The sequence below is a fragment of the Dermacentor variabilis genome, chromosome 1 (genome assembly GCF_050947875.1).
Source record: "Dermacentor variabilis isolate Ectoservices chromosome 1, ASM5094787v1, whole genome shotgun sequence".
Classification (NCBI taxonomy): domain Eukaryota; kingdom Metazoa; phylum Arthropoda; class Arachnida; order Ixodida; family Ixodidae; genus Dermacentor; species Dermacentor variabilis.
In genome coordinates this window covers 159047484-159072314 of record NC_134568.1, presented here as the reverse complement: position 1 = coordinate 159072314, position 24831 = coordinate 159047484, and the positions used below count along the sequence as shown (strand labels likewise).

Genomic DNA, 24831 nt, shown 5'->3' with positions numbered 1-24831 from the left:
AGAAACCGAACGTCAAGGCGACGTCACCGCTTTTCCCCGAGCTGACACCCGGGATGGGCAAAAGGGAAAGATAGGCTCCGGGGGAAGACGGCGACGATGGCAGGATCACCAGTGGTTATTTAAGGCCGTGCTGGTACACGTGTTAATACGACCGCTCGAGACTCAGATGAGAGTCACATCCATGTACCAATGAATACAATCTTTTCTACTCTTTTTCATCCTCACTATGCCCGGCTTCGTCGCCGTTTCCTTATTCCTGTGGTGAAGACCCACCTCACCTGGTCGAGATTATATCAACTGGTAGGCAGCAGTAGGATACTCCACCCTTCGTCCTGGCTTCACCAGAATGGTGAGCACCTGACTTTCCGTGAGAATTTGCCAAGTTTTAGTTCGTGTATTTTCCAAAACTGCAAATTAGTTTCTGTGCGTGCAGGCTCCTGTTGAAAGCTTCCTCACGTCACAGCAGAGCAAGAAAGTCCTCGTTCAGGATTGACCACAGATTTAAGCAAATGGAGAAAGCCAGAGTTATTAATTTGGGAAGAGTTGGGAATTGAGGTCGGGAAGAGTAAGAGAAAGCCGCAGCTTATTGACACGATTGAGAAGTGCGGGAGTCTTGAGGACGAAATTTCAGAAGCATGGGAGAGATAGAGAAACCAGCTGAGAAAGCTGAACAAAAAGCGGTAGAAGAAAGGCTGATCAAAGGGAAGCTGCAGAAAGAAGGGAACGAGAGCAGCAGAGAGCTGATGAAGCTGCAAAAAGAAAGGAACAGAGAGCTCGCGAACTAACGTTAAAAGAGCTAGACGTGCAGCGGGATCTGGCCATGCAATCGGCAAATAACATCTCAATAAATGAAAGACGAGTAAAAATAAAGGATCTCATGCCGTCGTACAAGGTAAACGATGACATGGGGTTGTTCCTCATTATTCTTGAACGAATCTGCGAGAAAAACGGGTTGGCACTAGAGAGTTGGCCGCAGCAAATTCTGACCGTCCTTCCTTGCGAAGTAACCAAAATAATTGCAAGGCTAACGAGAGACGATGCAGATCATTATCAGAAATTAAAGCTGCGTTGCTAAGGAAATATCGGCTCTCAGCGGAGGCTTTCCGTCGTCGTTTTCGGGAGGCAGCTAGAACACCGGGCGAATCTTTTCAAGATTTCACTTATAAGTTGAAAGTTAATTTATTTGCGTGGCTAAAAGGGGAAGACGCGTTCGGTTGTCACGACAATCTTATTGAGTTAATCTGCATGGAGCAGTTCTATGGGTCCTTGAGCGAAGAGATGCGCCTGGGGATTCAGATAGGTCGGGCGAAAAGGACTTGGAACGTGCTGCAGTGCTAGCAGATGCATTCGCTGAATTCGTCCTGGCCCACGTGTTAGAGACCGCTCGAGACTCAGATGAGAGTCACATCCATGTACTAATGAAGTGAATACACTATTTTCCACTCTTTTTCATCCTCACTATGCCCGGTTTCGTCGTCGTTTCCCAATTCCTGCGATGAAGACCCACCTCACCCGGTCGAGATTATATCAGGCTGACAAGCGGATTCATGTGTATGAAAAACGGGCGAATAAACTGTAATGTATTGCATTGTATTAACTTTCTCCTTCTACCTATCTAGGCGCTTAATATCGTCCGAACCAGCACCACTGTAAACTATCTAGCACATTTATTCCAGAGTATCAGCTTTCAGTCTGACATTGGAAATGAAGCAGTTCCCCTAGACGCCTTGCAAGTCGACCACAGCGACTCGAGATCACCACCTTCTTGAATGTCGCGAAATGGCTTGTTTTCTGGGTGCGACAAGAGTTCGTGGCCAGTGATCATCTGTGTTAAGAGGAAGCTTTAGCTCGGGTGCTTCTATCTAAATACATGTAAAAGCAGAATTCATTTTTCTCGGCAACCACTGCACCAAATTCGACAATATTTGTTGCATTTTAAATTAAAACTTAAAATCTAGTGATTGTTGGTTTCGGATTTTTGATTTAGGTCGTCAATTTTTTATAAAAAATTGGCAAGAATCGAAAATTTTCGAAAAAAGAAACTATGAAGTTTACAACTCTGTAACTCATCAACAAAAATTGATAATACAATTCCGTGAATTGCATTTAATAGTACATCTAAAGCAGACAAAATTGATATGTTACACATGGATGTCAAAAAATTTAACAATATGTAAATATAGGTTTTGCAGAACCCTTGTAAACAACGTAACAAATTCACGTAAGATATAAAGTGACGTACGGAATTTGTTCGCTTTCAATGATCTAATGGATACTGTTTACAGTACCGAGATATCTGTTTTTTATGCAGAGCTATGAATCTGTAAACTTCGTGCTTCTGTTTTTTTCGAGCTTTAGAATTTTTTAAAATCTTTTTAACAAAATCCAGGACCTAAATACAAATTCCGCGAGCAACAGTCACTAGAATTAAATTTGGTCTCCTTAATGCAACAAATTTCATTAAAATCGGTCCAGGGGTTATCTCAGAAAAATGTTTTTGCGTTTTTACATGTATTTGAATAGGCCGCGTCGGAGTTGGGCCCGAGCTAAAGCTTCCTCTTAAAAACAAGAGCTGCCAGTGGTCAATGTCGTTCAGACGGTGGAATTTCTCCACCACGTGGAGGTCATGAAGAGTGAGAACCCCGTAAAGCCGATCATGACCCCTGACTATCAGCTTCAGGTGCCAGAATAAAGAAATCAAGCTTCCTGTGCACGACTTCATTAGGTGCGCCCACTACGAAGTCATAGATTTGCTTGCGCCCCTGCGCCACCCAAGAACGTCTGGTAGCCAATTTCTGCGATCAAGTCACCCTCCATATGGCGTCCCAGTTCCAGATATCTCAACGCGTACGCCGCTATACGGCGTGCGTCATTGAGAGAAAGATTATCAAACAGCCGCACAATTACAAACATTTGCTAACATTGTGGAAGTACTGCCTAACATCAAGACGCACTGTCTGATCCGAGTGTATAGACATTACCGAAGCAGAATTCAGTCAATAATTGAGGCTGAAGGTGGTTTTATATAAGTCTTAATAGAAAAGCAGCAAAAGAAACACTGAAAAATATTTAGAACGAGTATGCCGAATCTCTTCTGAAATGTAGATGCTATTCGAAAGTCATTATGTTATCGAATACCTCGCAGATCCAGTAGATACGTATGTTATATAATCGACTATCGCCATCAGCTGATTTAAGTTCGATGCAGAACGTAGAAATTTTCCGCTGTCTCAGAGGCTTTTACTTACCTCTGTTCTGCATCAACTGAGCCCTGCCAATTTCCTAAATATCACCACTCCATTTATAGCAACTATCACTTGTGTTATCTTGCTGTACGCGACCCAAATGAGCAGAAAGGCCATCGCTCACTGTTTCCATTTCAAGGAAACGCAAGGCAATTTTTTGCTCGCCCTCTCACACTTTCTTTCGTTCTTTTTCTTTCTTTGTGCGCGCAGAAAAATTTCGCACGAGAAAGTGCCAGGCATATAACTTCAAAAAGTATACATAACATAATGTATCTTAATGCCCCGTATAAGGCTGTGCTCAAAAATGCTATTTCACTGCAAAGGCCCTTACGGTATGCTCTCACTGTTGATGCATATTCGCGCTGAAATTATAGAAAGTATGGTGTTGTTGTATGTGCCATAAGAATTGCACTTGGCCGTCGATTTAAGTATGTACGTTATCAGAGAAAACGAATTGTAAGTGTGCGCTGCTGCAAACATTTTTTTTTTTATTTCATGGCTTCGAGTTCGCTGCATCTCCGTTTTGTATAGAGACTAAAATCAAGTACATTCAGTCTATTATAAAAAATATCATCGTCAATAATTGAAGCATGCAGGGTTGCGCGCTATATAGTGTATATATTGTTTCGATGGTTTGTTACTGTGACCATCATCACTGCACATCATCACCGCTGGTCAAGATGCACCGAGTATACAGTGGCACTTTCGAATGTATATCGTCCAGTTCGTTCTACTCATGTGCGTGCACGTGAATAGACCGCATAAAAAAAGCTCTTCTTGTACGATGTGCATGTATACGAGGCACTCACGAGTACTGGGAGGAGTCGCACCATCTGCAATAATGTTAAAAAGCGTACACACCACAACATGGTTGGCGCAGCGCGCGTTTCTGCATCCACTGTGCGTTCCCGCTCGCCTCGAGTCGCTCAGCTGGACATCTTGTGAAACCTCTGACCACTTACAAGTTGCTGCGCGGGCCAGCATTTCGAAATGAAACGCACGCGGAATGGATTGCACACAGTGAGAATATAGCGTGCGCGCCGTCCCTGCGGCTCGGGCAAGGTGTATCACAGCTTATTTTCCTATACGGGACACCCTGTCGGAGGCGGCCGAAGCGTACGTTGCCCGTATATACACGGCATTCACGACGGCACTTCGCTGCTGCCGGGCGGCTGTGTCACATCGTCCAGGTTGACGGTGACGAAGTTTGCGCTGTGCACGCTAGCCGTCTCGGCGCAGTCCGAAGAGCTGCGGGACGAAACGAACGACGAGGGGGACGACGACTTGGAGTCTGGCGGTTCCGGCCGGCGGGCGCCTCCTCCGGAGTCGACGGACGAGCGGCGCGGTCGCAGCACCACGGGCCCCAGCTGAGGTGCCGTGCCGTCGGCTTCGTCCACTCCGGCGGGCGGCTCCCACGAGAGCCGCGACCCGTCGTCCTCCTTGGCCCCGCTGCCCGCCTTGGTCTTCATGCTCAGCTTGGGAAGGAGCCGGCCGAGCGGCGCCTCAGCCATCAAGAGCGCCAGCTGGACGCAGTAGGCGGCCAGCGTGGCTACGCCCAGCACCTGCAGGACGGGGGAAGAACTGTTAGGGTTGGCGTCTGACACCACGTGGCGACAGGTCATTCACCCGACCTTCTCTGAACAAGAGCCCACGTGCACCGGAGGGGTCATTCACCCGACCTTCCCTGCACCGGAGCCCATGTGCACCGGAGGGGTCGTTCACCCGACCGGATTCGTCGCTGAGAGGATCGACCTCTCCTTCGCGTGTTTGGTATTGCAGGAGGAGGGGCCCTCTCTCCGTGCCTGTCACGTGTCATCGATGGAAGCAAGATCCCGCCCACACTTGTAGAGAGCTATTTAAGGGGCTCCGAAATGTACTTTGATATACTTCTGACTTGAGACTTCATACTCTCCTTATTTTCTTTCAACTACCTTTGAATAAACCGTGCAAGTTTCGCACTAGCAAATCGTCTCGCCCCTGCTTGGTCGCCATGATCTGCCGGATGCCTGCAGCCCACCGACAACGCCACGCTACCCAATAAGTAATGTCGGTCGAGCTTCGATAGGCAGGCGTCGCTACTTCTCGGCAGCAGTACGGTACGCTACCCTGGAGTACGCAACAGAACACACACCGGGCACATATTCAGAAAGAGCTCGAAGGCGAGCGTCTCGTTCGGGGCAACGCAGAGCGGTAAGCGCGCACGTTCAAGCGAGTATGGACGGGCGACGTCGAAAACATTCCCTCCAGAATCAGAGGTTATGGAAGAATCAATCAATCAATCAATCAATCAATCAATCAATCAATCAATCAATCAATCAATCAATCAATCCAATTCTATTTCAATGGGAGGACACGGGACTAAAGGCCGTGAGAACGGCTCGACACAGATCGATCCCTAGATATTGGAGTGATGCGCAAGTGACCGCCCGCTGTTCCCATCACAAGTGATAGTGAAGTTCGACACGAGACCTGCGATTCTCTAATTGTTTCGAGTATCAACAGTTTGTATTTAACTTCTACAGAGCTCCGTTTACGTAGGTTTACGTACTATATACAGGACTTACCGGACCCATTCCGGTACCCCGCCAATTAACTATTCTGACCTTACATGCAAACAACAAATACTTGTTTGTGTACAGCGACCTATTGTACACTCGCGAGCAAAAGTTTGAAGACAACCGGCATCAGCAAAAAATCTAAATTTCTTTTAGCACAGCTCCGCCATGTGGAACTTTCTTCAATACACTGTACTGGTCGAACACATACACGTAGACTGTACCACTTGATTTCAGCCGGCATGCCCGGGCTATGAAAAAAAAAGTGCCACAATTTGCTTCGAAACTTTTGCTCGCGATTGTGCGTGCAGATGGATGGATGGTTGCTGTGAGCGTCCCCTTTGAAACGGGGTGGTGGGTTGCGCCACCAAGCTCTTGTTCTTATTTTGCCTAATGTCCTACCTATCATTTTGAAACACACACGCACCCACACAGAAAGAATGCCCAGCATCAGACTTTATGAACCACTACTGGGAGCTTAGGGCAGGTACATCTACTTAGGGCAGGTAGTGACCACGGATCCGGATCATGAGACTGAAATAACCAGAAGAATAAGAATGGGCTGGGGTGCGTTTGGCAGGCATTCTCAAATCATGAACAGCAGGATGCCACTATCCCTCAAAAGGAAAGTGTATAACAGCTGTGTGTTACCAGTACTCACATATGGGGCAGAAACCTGGAGACTTACGAAAAGGGTTCTGCTGAAATTGAGGACGACGCAACGAGCTATGGAAAGAAGAATGATGGGTGTGACATTAAGGGATAAGAAAAGAGCAGATTGGGTGAGGCAACAAACGCGGGTAAACGACATCTTAGTTGAAATCAAGAAAAAGAAATGGGCATGGGCCGGACATGTAATGAGGAGGGAAGATAACCGATGGTCACTAAGGGTTACGGACTGGATTCCAAGGGAAGGGATGCGTAGCAGGGGGCGGCAGAAAGTTAGGTGGGCGGATGACATTAAGACGTTTGCAGGGACAACGTGGCCACAATTAGTACATGACCGGGGTAGTTGGAGAAGTATGGGAGAGGCCTTTGCCCTGCAGTGGGCGTAACTAGGCTGATGATGATGATGATGATGACTGGGAGCTTTGGTTTTGTATGCCTCCGTTGTTTGTGGTCGCCCTACTTTTCTGCCACCAAACTTCCAGTCACCTCCTACTAATCTCTGTTGCGGACGTTTATTTTCCCCCTGCTATCCCTTAACTCAAGGGCGTCAAGGAGGCCAAAGGAGCCTAAACCGACAGCTGGGCAGATATCTTCACATTCTAATAAACTATGTTCCATCATTTACCTAGCTTTAACGCTGCAAACACATGCTTCTTCCTTGGTATACCTCGCTTTACAACTACGCTTCTGAGGCATTCTGATAACGAAAACACAACCTGTACTAAATTGCCTTTATTTAAGAATCCGAGGACACCTAAGCACTTCTTATGAGTTGTGAATGCGAAAGCATTAACGTCCAATCGAACGCCGCTGAGCGGTCCTTCGAGTTTTGCGCTGCCAGTACAGCGGCGCCTGCTGCCCGAGCCAGCAAGCCGCAGCAGCCTGCGGTGCCAACGCCGCATGCCACCGACGTCCTGCGCAACGAGAGACCGACGAGGCAGCAGCGGCAACCAAGACCGGCAGGCGCGCGCAGCAGCGAAGCACAGTGAGGGTGATATGGACCAAGGGTCGCTTTTCGAGAGCGAGAGTGATGTGGCGTCGCGGCCATGATCCTCTCCTTCACGCAACACCTGGCGCGCTATCTTTGCAGCAGATGTGACGTGGCGTACGTCGCACAAAATGGGAATTTAGGCGCAGTTTCTCTGCTACAGACGCCGCCGGTTTTTTTCGCTCAATGGTCCCATTTGATGCTTTCGCATAAAAAAAAAATTCGCGGTACTGTTAGCACCTTCGGTAGCTTATTAGCATAACAAGACCCCCTCCCGATTGTCCCAGTTCTTCTCGAACACGACCCACAACTCAGCAGAAAATGTAAGTGCCCTATCGCGATATGTGCCAAGTGAGACGAATCGAATACTCACAGCAGCACACTGGTATCCGAGACGGTTCCCATGGTAAGCAATCATGAAGGCATCCGCAAAGAAGTACAAAGCTATTGTTACAATCAGGTACAGGCATTCCTGCGTGATATAAAAGTGCACAGACGTTAATACTCGCAAAATACAAGCTGATGAACACTTGAAAAATAAACAATGTCTCGCCTGTCTGATCCAGTTACCTCTAACCACTAAAGCGGCGATGTGCGGGCCGCGTGTTATAAGTGAAGGGATAACACATACGGAGGAAGAAAAAAGAAATACCTTAGAAAGGAGCGTCACGTGGCAATCTTGAAGCCTAGTCATAAAACTTAAAAAAAGAGAAAGGAAGAATCGAGAGGAAAGCACCGAAGCACGTGATGGCAAGCGGTCGTTTCTAATCGCCGCTGCTGCGCTGGGTTCGCCGTTTGTTTGGTGCACTAGTCAGGGGTTGGTGCACTAGTCAGAAGCGCGCGGCTAACCCTGTGGACACCGATATATTACGTTGACTCGAAAAGTAACAGAAACTTTGCCATAAACAATGAAAACGCAGCGATAGACTGCTCTGACTCAAATATTGTTCGGCCCTGTACTACATGGACCTCTGCGCATACAGTCCTGATGGGATGTGGTCAGTGGCGTATCTAGGCCGTCTGGCGCCCAGGGCCCATAGGTCTTCTGTCACTCCCCCCCCCCCCTCGGGTGTAGTCAGGAAGGCGAGGATATCAAATTTTTCGGTGATGGGGGGGGGGGGCAGGGTTGCTGTTTCAGCACCAACATAGCCGCCTTGGATACCCCGCATGTCCATCCCCCCACTACGCTTTCGTTCCCACAGATAGCGAATGCAACAGGTATACACACTGTTTTGTTTTCTGCACGAAATAACACAGGATGCTGCACTGATAACTTGTGATAAACGCATTTGCACATCTGCTGTCAGACGGTAAGGTATGGCGGCCAGCACAGATGCGGCATCGTGGAGAATATGGCTCACAGTAACAAAGATATTGTAATGAAGTTTTAATTAGCGATTTTAGAGGCAACATCGCACTTGAAAAATTGAAGCCCGACAGTCATACGTTGCCCAACAACAACTTCACAAAAATCGCGAAGGTAGAACGGCGTGCAGTATTTTGGCTGTGGGTTGCTCTGAACCCAAACGAAAACTAAATAGCGTGTCAGTGACGCTGATCTCCCCACCTTATTAGAAAACGCCACCTGCTTCATTACTGCGCGAGTACCAATGCTATGACAGTTACGAGTTCTCTTCATTCTGATCCATAAAGCTTTTATTTGCTGCTATTGGGAAAGTGATTATCCAAGCTGCGGTACCTCCAGAAGGTTGGGAACGGAACAGAGTGCACGCTTCGCGTCGATTCCTAGCGTCACCACGCAAAAAAAAAAAAAAAAAGAAGAAGAGGGAAGAAGAGAAGGCCGTCATCAAACGCGCGCCAGCGAAAGCTTGCGCTGCTGTTGGTCTGCACTCGCAATGGATACGATAGAGGGATCCACGTCACTCGTGCACTATTTCATATTTCTTTCGGTACTGCCATACTGGGCCGAGCGCAGTGCCAAAGTACTGCAGGCTCTAGCACCCAAGACGATTTAGTTTAGAGACGTTTTTGTTAAGTTAATACGACTTTGGGTCCTCAATTCCCGAATTGCAAAGTTTCCTCTATAATTGCTAATTAAACAGGTACTTAATATATCCTATTTTAAGATAGCGTGCACTGAACGGAAGAGGGACCCAAGAGCCACATCGCTAGACTGTATGCTTAGCGACGCATAAGCACGAGCGCACCACACATGAAACGTTCCGCTAAGGCGAGTAGTTTAGCGACCACTTAGCGAATTAATTTTTAGCCCGCACATTCGTTAAATTATTACGTAAGATGTTGATAAAGCTGCATCCGAGAATTTTGCGACACTATATACACATCTGGTACATCGGGTAGATGAGCTCGGGCTACTGGTTACCGGAGCATTCTTTACCATTTATGCCCAGTCGAGCCGGCGGAATGAGGGGGGTTTTCAGACATATATGACCCCCCCCCCCCCCAACTGGCACCTGGCACCCGGGGCCCACGGCCCCCCGGCCTCCACCCGTTACTACGCCGCTGGATGTGGTGTGACCAGGACGCTCTGAAGTCTCGAGTTTCCTAAGTGAGCATGCCTTGAGTAAAGACCAGCTGCTATTCCGCAATTGCAACATACGTTCTAAACAAGATGGTTAAAAATTTTAGTTACTTAGTCTTAGTTACAAAGCCTTAGTTACTTAAACATTTATTCAACAATTATCTCAACTTCAAGTGACCGCTTGCGCGACTAATGCGTCGGCAGAAAACCTCCCTATTTCTAGTACACAGTGTTTAGAATTAATTCGTATTTGCAAGAACACCTCCTAGAAAAATTCACCAAGGACTTGAAAAACAGATCAAGTGGAAGTCAAAAACAGTTATCGTGTGGCCAACACACTAGCCTAACCCAGGCGTAAACGTCATCATTCTGTTACAGAAAAAAAAAAGACGCGGCTTCACCCGGAATTCCTGGTAAACTAGACACTGCCCCACGCCTCCAATAGTGCGAGGGGGAATATGTTATCAATTTAAATCCATTAATTAAATTCTGGGTTTTTACGTGCCCAAACCACAATCTGATTGTGAGGCACGCCGTATAACTAGTGGGGCGGGGGGCTCCAGGTCTATTTTGACCACCTGGGGTGCTCTAACGTGCTGCACGGTACACGAGCGTTCTAAAAAGCACTTCCTGTTGGGCTAGTTGGTAGCTGTTCATTATAAAATATAAAGACGCCAAATAAACGGACACACACAAGACGCGTCCTGTCCCGTTCTCTTCCCTTGTGTGTGTCCGTTTATTTGGCGCCTTTATATTTTATAACGAGCGTTCTAGCATTCCACCCGACACCGGACCGGTATCGAACTCGTGCTCAGCAGTGCAACGCCGCTGAGCTATCGCGGCTGCTGCAAGTTGAATTAGTTGAGTGGGTGCCACCGCACGAATGACAGAATCTCACCGCGAGCGGCCGATATTTGACCGGCACTGGCACCCGGTGCGCCACGCCCAGCATGCGTGCCGAGAAGATGGCGGCCGTTACGAGCACGCTGGTGAAGCTGACGAAGGCGAAGAAGCGGTACGAGTGCACGCAGCCAGGCGGCGCACAGTTGAAAGCGCCTCGGCACTCGGCCACGGACTCGACGCAGATGAATGCCACCAGGCCCACCACCTGTGAGCGGCACAGAAGAACGGGAAGGAGTTGGGGCAGCCCGGTTTCAAAGACTCGCAGAGAGCGAACGTAACTGCAGCTGGAGCACGTGCACTACAAGTTAGAGGGACTTTTGTGGCGAAATAAGTGTTGGTTTTATTAGTCAATAATATTGTCACATTGTTGTGACGGTCCAGCACACAGTGGCAACACTGGGAATGACGAAACTAACTCTTTATTGAACTTGTGCCCCTAAAAGCAAGTGACATTCAAAGCACAACGATAGTGGCGAACACAGTCGGCAATCGTCGAAAATCTGATCTGCGGGTCAAGCGCGTCGGCTTTCAGCGCTTGGCGACGCCACGCCAGCGCGGCCGACAGGCGGCGCGAGATGCGACATGCGGCTACATTCCGCGCCGCGGCCTCGTCGCCCAGAATGCACCGCGTCTCGCCGCTGGTGGCAGCGCGTGCCCTGCACATTGCAGCGAGCTCACAGCATAGAGAAAGTCATTCTCAGTTTCTTATCATCCTGAAACTCGTACTGGCTGACGCTCATGCTGCATCACTTATCATCCTGAAACTCGTACTGGCTGACGCTCATGCTGCACCTTTATAGACGACGAAGCTTCCAGCGTAATCCGAGCGCCTTCCAAGCAGTACTACACAATTTGCGTCGCGCATATACTACCATATTACGCAAGGTTCGGTGAGAAGAGAGAACGGATGGAACCATTGATAACATTCGAGAAGCTTCTGATACATGCAGGCGCGTCCTGCGCCGAGCGATAGCGTTAAACATTTGTTGGCCGGCGAAAAGCGGTCACCGAGAAAGATAAGTATATGTCAATATCTCTAAAGCTCTCTTCTCCCGTAACAATACGTATCTATACCAACAGCGCTTGTGGTATGTATTTAAAGAGAAAAAAGAAATTGAGGAGTACGTCCTGAAACAGCGCAGCGGGTTAAGGTTCTGGATAAATGTTCACGCCCAGAGGCTCCTTAACGTGCGCCAAATGCACCGTGCACGAGCGTTTCTGCACTCTGTCCTTTAGCGGCCGTCAAGGTCGGGAATCGAACCCGCGACTTTGTGCTCAGCAGCAGAAAGCCATCGCGACTGAGCCATCAGAGCGGGTTGTGAGTATTTTGTATGTTCTATTATCGTTTCAGGAAAGTTGCAACCAGCGCACAACTTGCACAGTATACACGTAAGGGGACACAACGTTGTGATGTACATGCCTCCTTACTGTATCTCGTGTTCTATAGTGCTGTACACGTTGTCTTCCTTCTGTCGTTTATATCGCCGTTGTCACTGTTTACCATTTTAATCAAGTTAACTTTTAAAAACCTTTTCAAGAAAGCTGTTGTACTGATAAGTTATGCGCGACAAAAAAAAAAATAAATCAAGGGCGTGCAAAAGCGTTATGCACAGCCAATGAAAGTATCTTGCTAACCACGGATGTTAGATGAAGGAACTCACGTTGAGGAACATTACCTGATATATTGCACATTTTGGTCGGACATTATAACGAGCACTCTGTTTCTAATGTGGCGTCCTATCCGGTTCCGAACATCTCTTCCGCGTATTCGGAGCTAATCGACTACACCGCCGCCCTGAAACTTCTCCATACGTAGTAGTTGGACTTTTCAAATATTGACGCAACAGTTTGAATGTTATGTTTAATTGTTATTGCTTGTTAAACAATGCCGACTATAGCAAGTTAAGCCCGTGCACTGACAGTGATGACCATATTTTGTCCACCGCTTTAATTTTAATATTCACTCCATAAATCTAAAATTCCCTGTAATATCAGAAAGATTCTCCTTTTTCCCTTTGGTGCAACATTATGGCTGAAAATTCCCCGAAAAAAGGGAAAATTACCTGCACGGAGCATCACTGATTAGTGTTGAAATGGGCTTGTTTGTGCGTAATTTGAAAGCTTTTTCGGTGCAGGGCAACCAGCATAACCAGTGTGGTGTATCTTGCGTGTCTTGTTCCGTGTCTGCGTCCTTGTACTGGTTGCGCTACACTAAAATACCTTCAAACGAGTATCAAACACACGATACACGCAAGTGTTCAGCACCAGACCACCACGGCCATTGAACCATCGCGGCAGGCAGGTGCAAAACAAGTGAACCAATTTACACTAGCACGTTTTACTTTTTTTTTCTTTCACCTACCATTTCGATGACCTGGAAGACGCCATTTCTGGACTTAGCGTAGCCGACGTTAGCTTGAATTTTTGTTGCGCCGTCCTCTTCGGATGGCTTTCCCATGTCTGAAATGCACGAAGACGAACTCAACAAGAGCCCTCAAATTTATTTCGTGAAGTGCTGTTCAGTATAATAAGCATCGTCATTTACACACAACGTTACACTACGTAATGCCCAGCGTGATGTCAGACGGGAAGATGCGTGACACCCTGTAGCACTGCTGACAGCATCGTACATGTCGGTGGCTTAGCCAAACACACCGCACTGATATCGCCAAAAGAGCAACAATGTGGCAGTCTGGGCACGTTGGTATTCCATGTTTAAAAGAACTGTACAAGCGCAAGGAAAACACAGAGGAAAGAAGGCACACATACACGCGCCTGTGTATGTTTTCCTTTTTTTAGGCTTCTGGGAAAGCCAGCGAACAGGTTGGCAAGGCGAGACTGAAGCCGTTGTGCATAGAAAGTAAGTCACACGTACCACACCTCCCCTTCCCCGTCCGCGTGCACACACACACGCTCATCAAGGTGGCAATCTTAAGAGTGTGCCTCTGAGCGGGGGTGAGGGAGTGTTCGAAACACGTTTAGTCGCGTTCTTCTGAAGCCAACTCGTCTGTGTGAGTTTTATTGGGAAATACTTTCGCGGAAGAGTCGTCAGCTCCATTGCGCGCATCGAAGTTGTCGTTTCCAGGCAGTGCTCCAAGAATGCTGCAAGATGATTTGAAGAGAGATATCACGCATTCTGCTTAACTGCCCACTTTCGGACGCATGGTGACGATGCTACAGGCGGAACAGCTACTGACCCCGAATGCCAGGCTGCTTGTGCGGAACCGCCACCTACACCTAGTGAACACCTCCCCACCCCCCCACCCCCTCTTTCCTCCATCGCTCCACAGAACGCACCGAACCGCACCACAGAGTAAATCACGTGCACGTCAAACATAGATATATTTATTAGCACTACTTCGTTCGAAATAAGTGAGCTTTTGTAAGCATGCAGGGGAAAAAAAAGAGTCATTTTAGAGCCCTAAAGTGAATATGCTTTCTTAGTTAAATTGAAGAGGCCGTTAATACGCCTTGCTAGAGTTTGAAGTCACATAGGCTGTCACAATGAGTCATTAGGTTGCCTGTTACTGAAATGCTATGCGGATCGAAAACACTCGGATGTCTTCTTGAAAAATAGCTGATTCTAGTTTTTTGCTTGAAAAAAATATGTTTTGAAATTCTACTGTTACACACAGAAAGGTAACAGCAAAAATTGCTCTATAGACAGTATGAAAAGTCAATAGTCAACCAATAACAACGTAACGATAAACCAAGAAGTTTATCGTTCATTGGCAGCCGCCATTTGAGGCTCGATAACTGGCTGCCACTGAAAATCAGACAGGTACCGAAACCCACTCTCTATTAGATATACTCGTCTTCCGCCGCTTTTGTATACTAAAGAAAAAGTACAAGAGATAAGCATTAAACACACTTGGACAGACATGAATACTTAACGGGTAATAATAGGTGCCATACTGGATAGGGTAATGCAACCGCAGCCCACTTCAATTATTTCTGCTCTTAAACAAAATTACACCCTTTGGGTCGTATCTTGCCATACAGCGACACCCTCAAAAAAGTTTACACCCTTTGGGTTGTATTTTGTATCGAAACAATAATCGTCATCTGTCTTGCCCGCATTTCCTTTCTTTAACGCTGCGAGCACGGTACTTCCTGGTCACGAACGGCTTGCGCGTTATGAGCTTGACACAGCATTCTCGACAGGAAAGTAGCGAGCGCAGCGTTTTCAAAGAAGGAGACGCAAGCAAGACAGATGACGATTATTGTTGCGTGGCAGATATACACCCGAAAGGGTGTACATTTGCTTAAGAGTGTTGCTGTCTCTGTTTCGGAACTTCAAATCCCGTAATTCGATTTTGAATGTACAAGAATATGCTAATTTAGTGAGAACCACAACGTGATGATTAGGCATGCCGTAGTGGGGGACAACAGCGGATTAATTCTGGCCACGTAGGTTTCCTTAATGTGCACCCAATTCCCGGTACACGGGCGCTTTTGCCTTGCAGCCCCATCTAAATGCGGCCACCATGGCTGGGATTTGATCCCGGAACCTCGTGCTTAGCAGCAAGCTCGCTTTTGACTGTCGCATCTCTGTGCGCGCAATATTTCATACGTGTAGCGTCCGTGCACCTGCTCATCTCCGACTGTATAGCGGCCTCGCAGCCTCTTGCCACCACCCACGCACAGAGGGCCGAAATAAAATAAATGACTCCCTTTCTCTCTCTCTCTCTATTGTATATGTGTGTTTCGAACTCTATACGCGTATATGTTGGGGCTCAATGTGGTGCCAACTTGTCCTCGCTTTTTACCTCTATATGCTCGTGTGTTTATAGGACTGTGTACTCTAGAATTTTCGAACCTGTTACGTTGTTTCTTCTTACAATATTATTTTTAGTGTTGTTACTATGTTGCGCTCAGGAGTAGCCGTCAGCATTATAAGGTGACTACATCTTTTTCCTTTATTTTTATTTCAATAAAAAGAAAGAAAACTCAAAGCACGATGTTTACTGCATCGTCTCGACTAAATGGCCGCGGTTTTAGTATTGAATAAAATTTTGCATGCTTAAACATGCCGCAGCGTAATGAAAGTCTGCATGGGTACTCTCCGATGTGCGTAGAAGGGTGTTGTCCATATGTAGTTACATTAGATCTTTGAAGGTGACAACTGTTCGCGAAAAAAAAAAAGAATTATACATCGGTTGAATTTGGAGTTTTCAGAATACTTTATTTTCTTTTTCGTAAACTACATATTTTAAAAACAAATGGCTGCAAAATGAGAAGTACAATATCGACACAAATTTAACTTGGAAAAAGAGCAAACAAAAATGTAGCGTCGCCTCTAATTGTTAGCTTATAAGGTAAATCGTGTTCTGACGCACATCTCCTCTCATTTGCTCTACGCAAAAATAAAGAAGAAGAAGGCAAGAAAGAAAGAAAAAACGCTTTTCTCGCCAGAAAAAAGATTCGCCTTGCGTTCCCCCTGCACTCCTCGGAGGCCTTTCGCTCATCGCCGACTTTTCACTTCGTCACGCGCGGGGGCATCGAAAATACTTGATCAATTGAAGGTTACAACGAAGCAATCTAGGGTATAATCTGTCGTACAGATTAGGCGAAAAGGTTGTTGAGCAACGACTACCGGGTTTAATGTATGCGGACGATATTGTACTGTTAGCAGATAGCCAGGAAGATTTGCAAACTCTGGTTAATTACTGTGGGGACGAAGGAGACAGTTTAGGTTTCAGTTTTAGTGCAGCTAAGTCCGGTGGGATGTTTTTCAACGATACAACTGATCAGGAGCTTACAATACAAGGCCACGAAATACCCCGAGTGGCCGAATACAAGTATCTCGGGGTATGGATAAACAAAGGGCAGATGTACACGGAAAAGCACGAACAGTCTCTAATAGCAAAAGGGCGAAGAGATGCCGGGATAATGAAACATAAGGCATTGTGGGGTTACAACAGGTATGAGGTACTGAGAGGCATTTGGAAGGGAGTAATGGTGCCGGGGCTTACTTTCGGGAATGCGGTCCTGTGTTTAAGGGCAGAGGTTCAGTCGAGACTAGAAGTAAATCAGAGAGCTGTGGGAAGGTTAGCACTAGGTGCCCACGGGAAAACCACAAACGAAGCAGTATAGGGAGATATGGTCTGGGCATCATTCGAAACACGGGAAGCTCAGAGTAAAATCCTATACGAAAAACGTCTGAGGAAATTGGATGATAACAGGTGGGCAGCTAAGGTGTTTAAATACCTATACAGAAAGAGCGTTGACTCACAATGGCGGAAAAGAACTAGGAAGCTAACCAGTAAGTATGCCAGACACGAGGACGAAAAAGGACAGAGCATTAAACGACAGGTTAAAGATGCGGAAGGTAAAAATTGGATAAATTCAATGGAAAAGAAGCATAGTGTAGAACTATATCGATACTGGAAACAGCAGATCAGGAAGGAAGCATTTTATGATAACTCAAGAGGCATTGCCCTACTCTTTGAAGCTAGATCAGGATGTCTTAGTACGCGGAGCTATAAAAAGAAATTTAACGAAGAAGAAGACACATGTACTGTGTGTGGTAAATATGTAGAAACGATGGAACACCTCATACTAGAATGTGATGGTATCAATCCCGATGTCGATGCGGCCACAGTCACCCTTCCTGAGGCCCTAGGGTTCAGAGATGATAGTCATGTAAATAAATACGCGGTGGAAATTAGCAAAAGGCGATTGGAGGATTGGTGGCTCAAAAGCAGAGAGGTGACATAAGGTTAAAAGGGTAGGAAGACGTATTTAAAGAAAATCGAGAAATTGGATAACACACAACACAGATAAAAATAAAAGGCAAAATAAAAATCTGAGCATGGTGGCAACTGCCATCGCCCCGTTTCAAAGGGGACGCTCCTACCTTCCATCCATCCATCCAATGGGGAGAGGTGTGGGTGCGGAGGGGGGGGGGGGGGTCGCGATCGGGTAAACGGATCGGGCCACACAGCTGGGCGGCCATAATGTTTGCAATAACAATCGCTTCAAAGTATTTTCGGGGCCTGGGGAAGGCACCGTTAACAACCACCTCTCGAAAAACGTTCCGTGGCTTCTGTGCTTCGTTACGAAAGCTTTCGTAAATGCTGACTGCAGAGAAAAGTTGGCCACATTAAACACAACTCTCAAGGAGGTGTTCAATCACCAGATGGACTTTGGCACTACTTGCACTCGGAGCGCTGAACTGGAAGGACGCCCTCACGGTACCCTGGCGTCACGGGGACCGCTTACACGCACGCTGCGGCAGTCGTTCAAAGTAGCACATAATCGCTCGGAAGCGTGTGCTCCGCGACGAAGGTTTGCGACGGAGAGCAGTCAGCAGCCGCCGCGTCCTCGCCCACAATCGCGTGCGTTTAGCCGTGCCGACGCTCGGGGCAAACAAAATAGGCGGTCACCTGAGCGTTGCGCTCGCGCATTGTTCGCCGTCGCGCGTTCACAAGTTCGGGAGACGTCCGCGAAGAGGGCAGCGTGCGACGCCCGCGCAGCCCTCTCCCACGCAGACGCCGCGATTAATCGACCAGAACCGATCGGCCGCTCGGCTAAGTGGAACAAATATGACCCGTGGCCGGCCGAGTCGAGACACCCATTGTGTCCGACTCTGCCAAGGGCGGCTGAACGCGGCGGCGAAACTCGCGGCCGCCGTCAGCGACCCGGCCATCACCCAGGAGGCCACAGCGTGTGCTGCGCACTTAAGCGCGGATTCTTGGCGCGCGCGATTTCCGCAACGTTGCACCGGATGATGGGCCGAGCAGCGCACTCTTTGTTCGCCGCCGTAGATCGCCGGCAAAAGCGCGGGAGCCGGTGGCACGGTTCATGCTCGCGCTTCCCTCACGCAAGGTGCTCTGCACAGCGACGGGAGCAAACACGGAAGGCCGTCCCTATAGCGTACGAGGGGTCATGAAGGTGCCGAAAAAAACAGCTGGCCTCGGTGAACCTGGTTATTGACCCTGTCTCCCGACGTTTTCAAGTCCAGCTAACATTGAGAACTTCACGATGTGAATGGGCGACTACTGGACAGTTAAATGGATGCGGAGTCGCGACGCAAGTGCTGTCCGACAGTCAGTCACGCACTACCTGCAATTCGTGTTCAGGCACTAACTGCCGCCACTTCATTCAAACTTCATACACTCATCGCATGCCGAAGAGAACGAATAATTTCGGATACATCTTAGGCAGCAATGTATACTCCAACTTTCGAGGAACTTCAAGTTGCCCTTGCACATCGGCGTTGAAAGCAGCATTTCACGAGACGACCGTGTGATTTACCGCATAGTGCACTGCGAAACATCAACGCATGTGTTTGTTTTTTTGAGTTTGTTTTATGCCACCTCGCTGATGCATAGCTTATAACTTATCGCACAGCAGAGGCCAGCATAGGTGACGTGCTCCCGTGCCACCAACATGCGTTATATGGCTTCCCGAGCCTACATCAGAGCCACCACAATCGCCACGCGCTGTCCATGCTGACGCTGGAGATATATGGCCCGTGGCCACAACTTTCTAGAAATAGACTACTTTCGTACAGAATTTGTTTGAGAGCGCTGCCTGCACAGTCAAATTAAGTGATAGTACTGCACATTTCGCGTGCTTAGTAGAGTGGCTGAAAAATAAATAAATGGTAGACGACCCTAATCTTTGACTTAGGTGTCTCTTAGTGGCACTCGGACCTTGGCGTTGGTGTTCTTTAGGTTATGCGAGAGAACGTCTTTCCACTGGCACAATGTGCGGGCGAGGAGGAAGCGCAGCGCGCGCCATCTGGCGGAGCGGAGCCCCCTAGCGAGAGGCGCACGAAGCGCACCTTACGCGCCCTCTCCGGTGCTGACATCAGAGCATGTAACGAGCGCGCGCGCGCAGCTGTTGCGAGCAAGCAGGTGAGTGCCGGGAGACGAGAAGCGAAGAGGAGGCAGTGACGTCACATCCGCTCTGCTAGGCAGATGTTCAATCCATGCCAGGTAACTGTTTTCCATTAATTAGCAGGTTAAATATCATGCCACCTTCTTGTGGGCGACGTCATTAGTGAGGTCATTACTTCCGCTTTCTACTTCCGGGTTTTCAGGAATCTTGACACGTGCTCACGTGGCGGGTCTCTAATGTCTACGATCCTGTACTTCGGTGTGCGGTAATAAGGGATTTTTAATTATACCAGACGCTTCAGTAACTCATCTTGTAAATAAACTTATGCTCTGATATCATATCTATAATGAAACACGTGGTCTTGTACTGTACAATCTTTTTCTGATTTATTTTGAATTTCGTCCAAGGTCGTCTCAGGAGGTAAACCCGAAGTGTGGCTCCATGCTCGCGGGAGGGGTACAACTGTAAGATATGACAAGATGACATGTGATGACGCGCTGGGCCGGACCAGCAGCGTTCACTTGCATCCGCTGGCCCTGGCAAACTCGACCGCAGCTGCAGCTTCGATCAGCATGATGGATGGAGCGCTTACGCGCTTCTCTTTTTCTTTTGCTATCGCAAGTGCTTCCCATATTTCTAGCTCTGTTTGCATTCTTGCTTTGCCAATGATTTTGGTGCTTTCTAGTTGCGGAGAGCATTAGCACTGGTTGCAGTGCTCAGCCAAGTTGCTAGGTGTTGTCAGGAGCTGGCACGTGTACACTTTCCCGCAATCTGCACCCTTAAGCAAAATTACACCATTTGGGTCGTATCTTGCTACACAACGATAATCGTCATCTGTCTTGTCCGTATTTCCTTTCTTTAACGCTGCGAGCCCTGTACTTCCAAGTCACGAACGGCATGCGCGTTATCAGTATGACAGAGCATTCTCGACAGGAAAGTAGCGAGCGCAGCGTTTTCAAGAAAGGAAACGCAAGCACGGCAGATGACGATTATTGTTGTGGGACAAATATGCACCCCAAAGTGTGCAACCGTTTTAAGAGAGTGTAGTGGGAGGTGGTAAACGACGTAACTAGCGCGTTCTACATCCACTGATGTGGAAAGTTGGGCTAGTTGGTGATTATTTATCATATCTTGCTGGTGAAGCAGCGCACAGTGAAGACTCACAAGACGACACTCGCTGCACTCGCAACTATTTATTTCAGAACACACACTTCATATTTATATACCTGCGCACCTTCAGGCGTCAAAGATAATCAATGCAATATTAAAGGCATTTTTTAAATAATTTGCCACCGCATACTCGGGCGTCAAAGATATGGCACCTATCGATCATGGTGTGCAATCCATATCGTATTTGTTGCACCCCCAACAAACATTTTTTTTATTACACAATTTTTTCTTCCTTTAGTGTTCTTCCAAAAAGACAACCTCACCATGGCTTAGATGTACAGATGGCCGACTGATACGACCCTCTCCCCTCTTGTGAATGCGAAAGGCTTCGATTATTTCCCTGGTCAGCTAATCGTTATGTATCCGTTCTACGTGCTTAGTCTGACAGAACGATTTGACAGAACTAACTGTAGTGGGATGTGGCAACCACGCAACTAGCGCGTTGTACGTACTTTTTCAGGTGCTTAGTCTGACGGAACGCAGCGCTTTTTTTCTTCTTTGGTTCCTGCGTTCACGCTCTTGCCCATGCCTTTTAGTTGTTGCGGAACGGAGAACAGTACTTGAACGTCCTGGCGTTGGGCTGTATTTTTTTTTATTCTATGCGACAGTCCATTGTAAGATTTGGAGTCCGGCTTGTAGGACGATCGGAGGAACTTGGGGCGACAGGACTAGGCGAGCAGGATTTATTTACAGGATTTACAGTTTAAACAAGAGATACATTTTACAGTCTAGCGTGACTCCCGAATGGAGCACGCAAAACTAAGAGTGCTTGTCTCGAGACGTGCTTGTCTCGTGTATACCTTCTTCGTGTCTTGTTTTATTCGGCGCCGTCTTTGCAATTAAGCATACAACATACGAGCAAGAACCTCCAAACACACTGACGAGCACGAAGACGAGCACACACTAGCAGCCAACAACAGCCGTTTTTAAACACTTCGTGTTCCCTAGATCCCTAGGTGAGGCAAAACGTTCGACGACATCGTAAACGAGCCGCCTCTCTGCGGGACGGTTTACACATACACGTACGCACTTTCACTCCCCCCCTTCCCTCCGAGGGCAGACGACCTTCGCAGCACTCGGAGCTGACCTTCGCAACGCGGCCGTCGTGTCGTCCATTGTCCTGCGTCCCCGTAGCCAGGTGGTCACGCCGACCCCAGCCGGCGCCTCTAAATTCCAGAGCGGACCTCGCAGAGTGGCTTCCGCCACTGCCCATTGTCTGACGCCTTCAAAGGCCGGTGAAAGGGCACCGCAAGGCATCTCCTTCCAGGAAATCCCCCTGCTTCAGTCGAACCGTGAAGGCGTTGGCGATTTCACTAACAATAGCTGATCGCGTTTAGTCATGCGGCGCCGAGGGGTTGTTGACGCGGCACCTCGCGGCCCCTACGAAACGAGTGCGCCGCCTGGCGTTGCCTAGCAACCGCCTGCGAGTGCACCGAGCCGCGTAACCTCCGCGCGCACCCAACGCGCGTAGGGCGGAGTCGTTACTTCACAGGCGAATTAAAGCTCGGGCCGGCGCGGCGACACACATCTCGCCTCCTCTATTCCGTGCGAACGTGCTGCTGCGATGGAAAGACCGAAGAAAGTCCGGACACCCGAAGCGGCTTACCAGGAAGAGCGCCGTACTGCCAAGCGAGAAGCGATGCGTCGCCGCCGAGCTGATCCGTAACACCACGCCAAAGCTGCGGTTGAGAAGAGGCGTCGCCGAGTGCAGGGAACGCGAGAGTCGGCGCCTGAACGCTCGTCTCCGAGAAAGCGATCCCGGCCTGCAAATGCGCGAAAACTTCCAGCGTCAAGCCCGACGCGACATAGAGGGTGCGAACGGCCGATTCCAGCGCGAATTTCTGGGTGTAGAATTTGAGCGCAGATGTGCCTGTGACCTACAAGAAAGCTCGGCGCGCAGCTCAGCGGGACTGCGATCGACGATGGAGAGCCGATCCGGCCATCGCGCCGAGGCCGTCGCAGAGCCGAGAATCCCGAGTTTCGGACGAGAGACAACGAACGCTGCCGACTGAATGCCCGGCGCCGCCAGGAATCGGTTCCGGGCCTGCGCGTCACCGAGAACTCCCGACGCCAAGCCCGCAAATCTATGGGAGGCGCGAACGGCCGCTCCCAGCGCGAATTCCTCGGCATAGATTCGGGCACAGCTGCCGCGTCTGTGACCGGCTCTGGTTCGACGTGAATAGGGAGTTTTAGAATAGGGGCCCCAATAGTTTGGGGCCCCAAAGAGCTTTGCGGGTGTTAGCGTTGGGGCACGTAGGAGTGAAGAGTTTTAGAATAGGGTTTGACGTTTGCGGATAGCGTCTTGCGCTGACAGCGCCACTACGGCGTCAAAGAAAAACTATTAGAAATAATTAAATAAAATATACCATTTTATGATAGGAATAATAATTTTTACTTGCGTGTATTCGCGTTTAATTACAATTTAGAGGTTATTCTCTGTAAGCAGCAAACAATTAGTTGCGCTTAGTTTTCAGCAAACCAACTTTACTAGCCTTCACCAGCCAAGCTTAGCCTTGTTAGGCCTACGAGCCATAAAATCCACAATCGAATCCAAATTCCGCGGCGTCTAATGAGTCAATCTTCATAACACACGCTAGTTGAGAGAAAGCGATAACCGCACTCACTTCTCCTAGCTTGCGAACTTCACGCGTTACCGCGAATCGAACCTAGTTTTGTGCTAAGTTAGAGCCGTCGCTTCGATGGGTGCCGCCATGTTTGCCGACGCAAAGCTTTTGGGGCCGCTATTTGGGCTCTCGCTAAATCGGTGAAATAGCGTTCCCAACGCAAAACCCAAACGGAGTTTGCGTCTTGCGCATGCGCAGTGGCTTCGACGCTATTTCTTTGGGGCCCCATAACGTTTGGGGCCCCTATTCTAAAGCTCTCTAATCTCTCCACGGTGAGCCCGGTGCGAAACCTCCAACAGAAGAGCTCTGCCTTGCAAGTGCTTCGCGAAGCCTTCTCCGACGCCACCGACCACGACGACGGTCGGACGTCGAGGACGAGGACTGAATCGACGATGATGACTGGTACTGAAGCACTGTACAAAATCAATTTTGATGCACGTGCTGTGGCTTGTATGCGTGTGACTTGCTGGGGCTTGTGTGGCTTACCTGCCTGGCCGTGTATGACCTTGCAAGGACTTGGCGACACTTAGTATGAGCACTGTTAAGCCATGCATAACCTCGTAAGACTTAGCAAAACCTAGCAACGCTTCGTATGAGCCTAGCCAAGCCATGCATAACCATCGCAAACTTAGCAAAACATAGCAATACTTAGTATGAACCTACTCGAGCCATGTATAACCTCGCAAAACTTAGCAAAACAGCAACACTTAGCAAAAGCCGGAACTATATATAGCTCCGCTGTGGCCCATGCAGCCTTGCACCACTAGTGCGAACTGCCCACATTTTTTTTCTTTTTCCTGTATTTTTTGCATTTTCCTGTTCACCCTAATTTCGGGTAACAGATTTGCACCACCATGCTTTTGGGGTACCCACTGTTTTTTAAGCGACTTACTTGCAAGTCAATGCTGTGCCCCACAGCATGGCGGCATGGTTTTTCAACTGCTTAACTGATGCAAGCTTTGTCGATACCTCTTTTTAGGATTTTTGAATGGAACGATTCAAGTACGTCGCCACGTACGTACACGGCTTGTTCCTTTATGTGTTCGTCCATTAGTTCTTCCGTCAGTGTAACACTAAGCGCAAAACAATCATGACCTGTATAACCATGGAATAAATCTGTGCCGGTTATATTGTGAGGTGTGGGGGGAACGACCTTTACAATGTAGTGACCTGTATAACGAATGATTTCGGAGACACTGAGCACTTCGTTATAGAGACGTTCGACTTTACCCGGCGCCCTTATTCAAGGTGATATATTCAGTGTCAAGAGAGGGGGGAAAAACCGAGGTCAAGGGATCTGTACAAAACTCCTTCACCCCCGCCCCCT

The 24831-nt window shown here is 48.3% G+C and overlaps 1 protein-coding gene across 2 annotated transcripts in view; it reads right to left on the bottom strand.

Moving 5' to 3' along the window:
• Positions 1-3710: 3710 nt before the first annotated feature.
• The window catches only part of LOC142587396 (uncharacterized), a 43665-nt gene continuing 22544 nt past the window's right edge, over positions 3711-24831 (bottom strand). For both annotated transcript variants that reach the window (XM_075698380.1, XM_075698374.1), the window contains exons 2-5: positions 13226-13323; positions 10859-11068; positions 7831-7929; positions 3711-4807 (exon numbers count right to left, since the gene is read on the bottom strand). In XM_075698380.1, the coding sequence (XP_075554495.1) occupies positions 4388-4807; positions 7831-7929; positions 10859-11068; positions 13226-13321 (825 nt within the window). In that variant the 5' untranslated portion in view covers positions 13322-13323 and the 3' untranslated portion in view covers positions 3711-4387. The remainder of the gene's footprint in view (positions 4808-7830; positions 7930-10858; positions 11069-13225; positions 13324-24831) is intronic.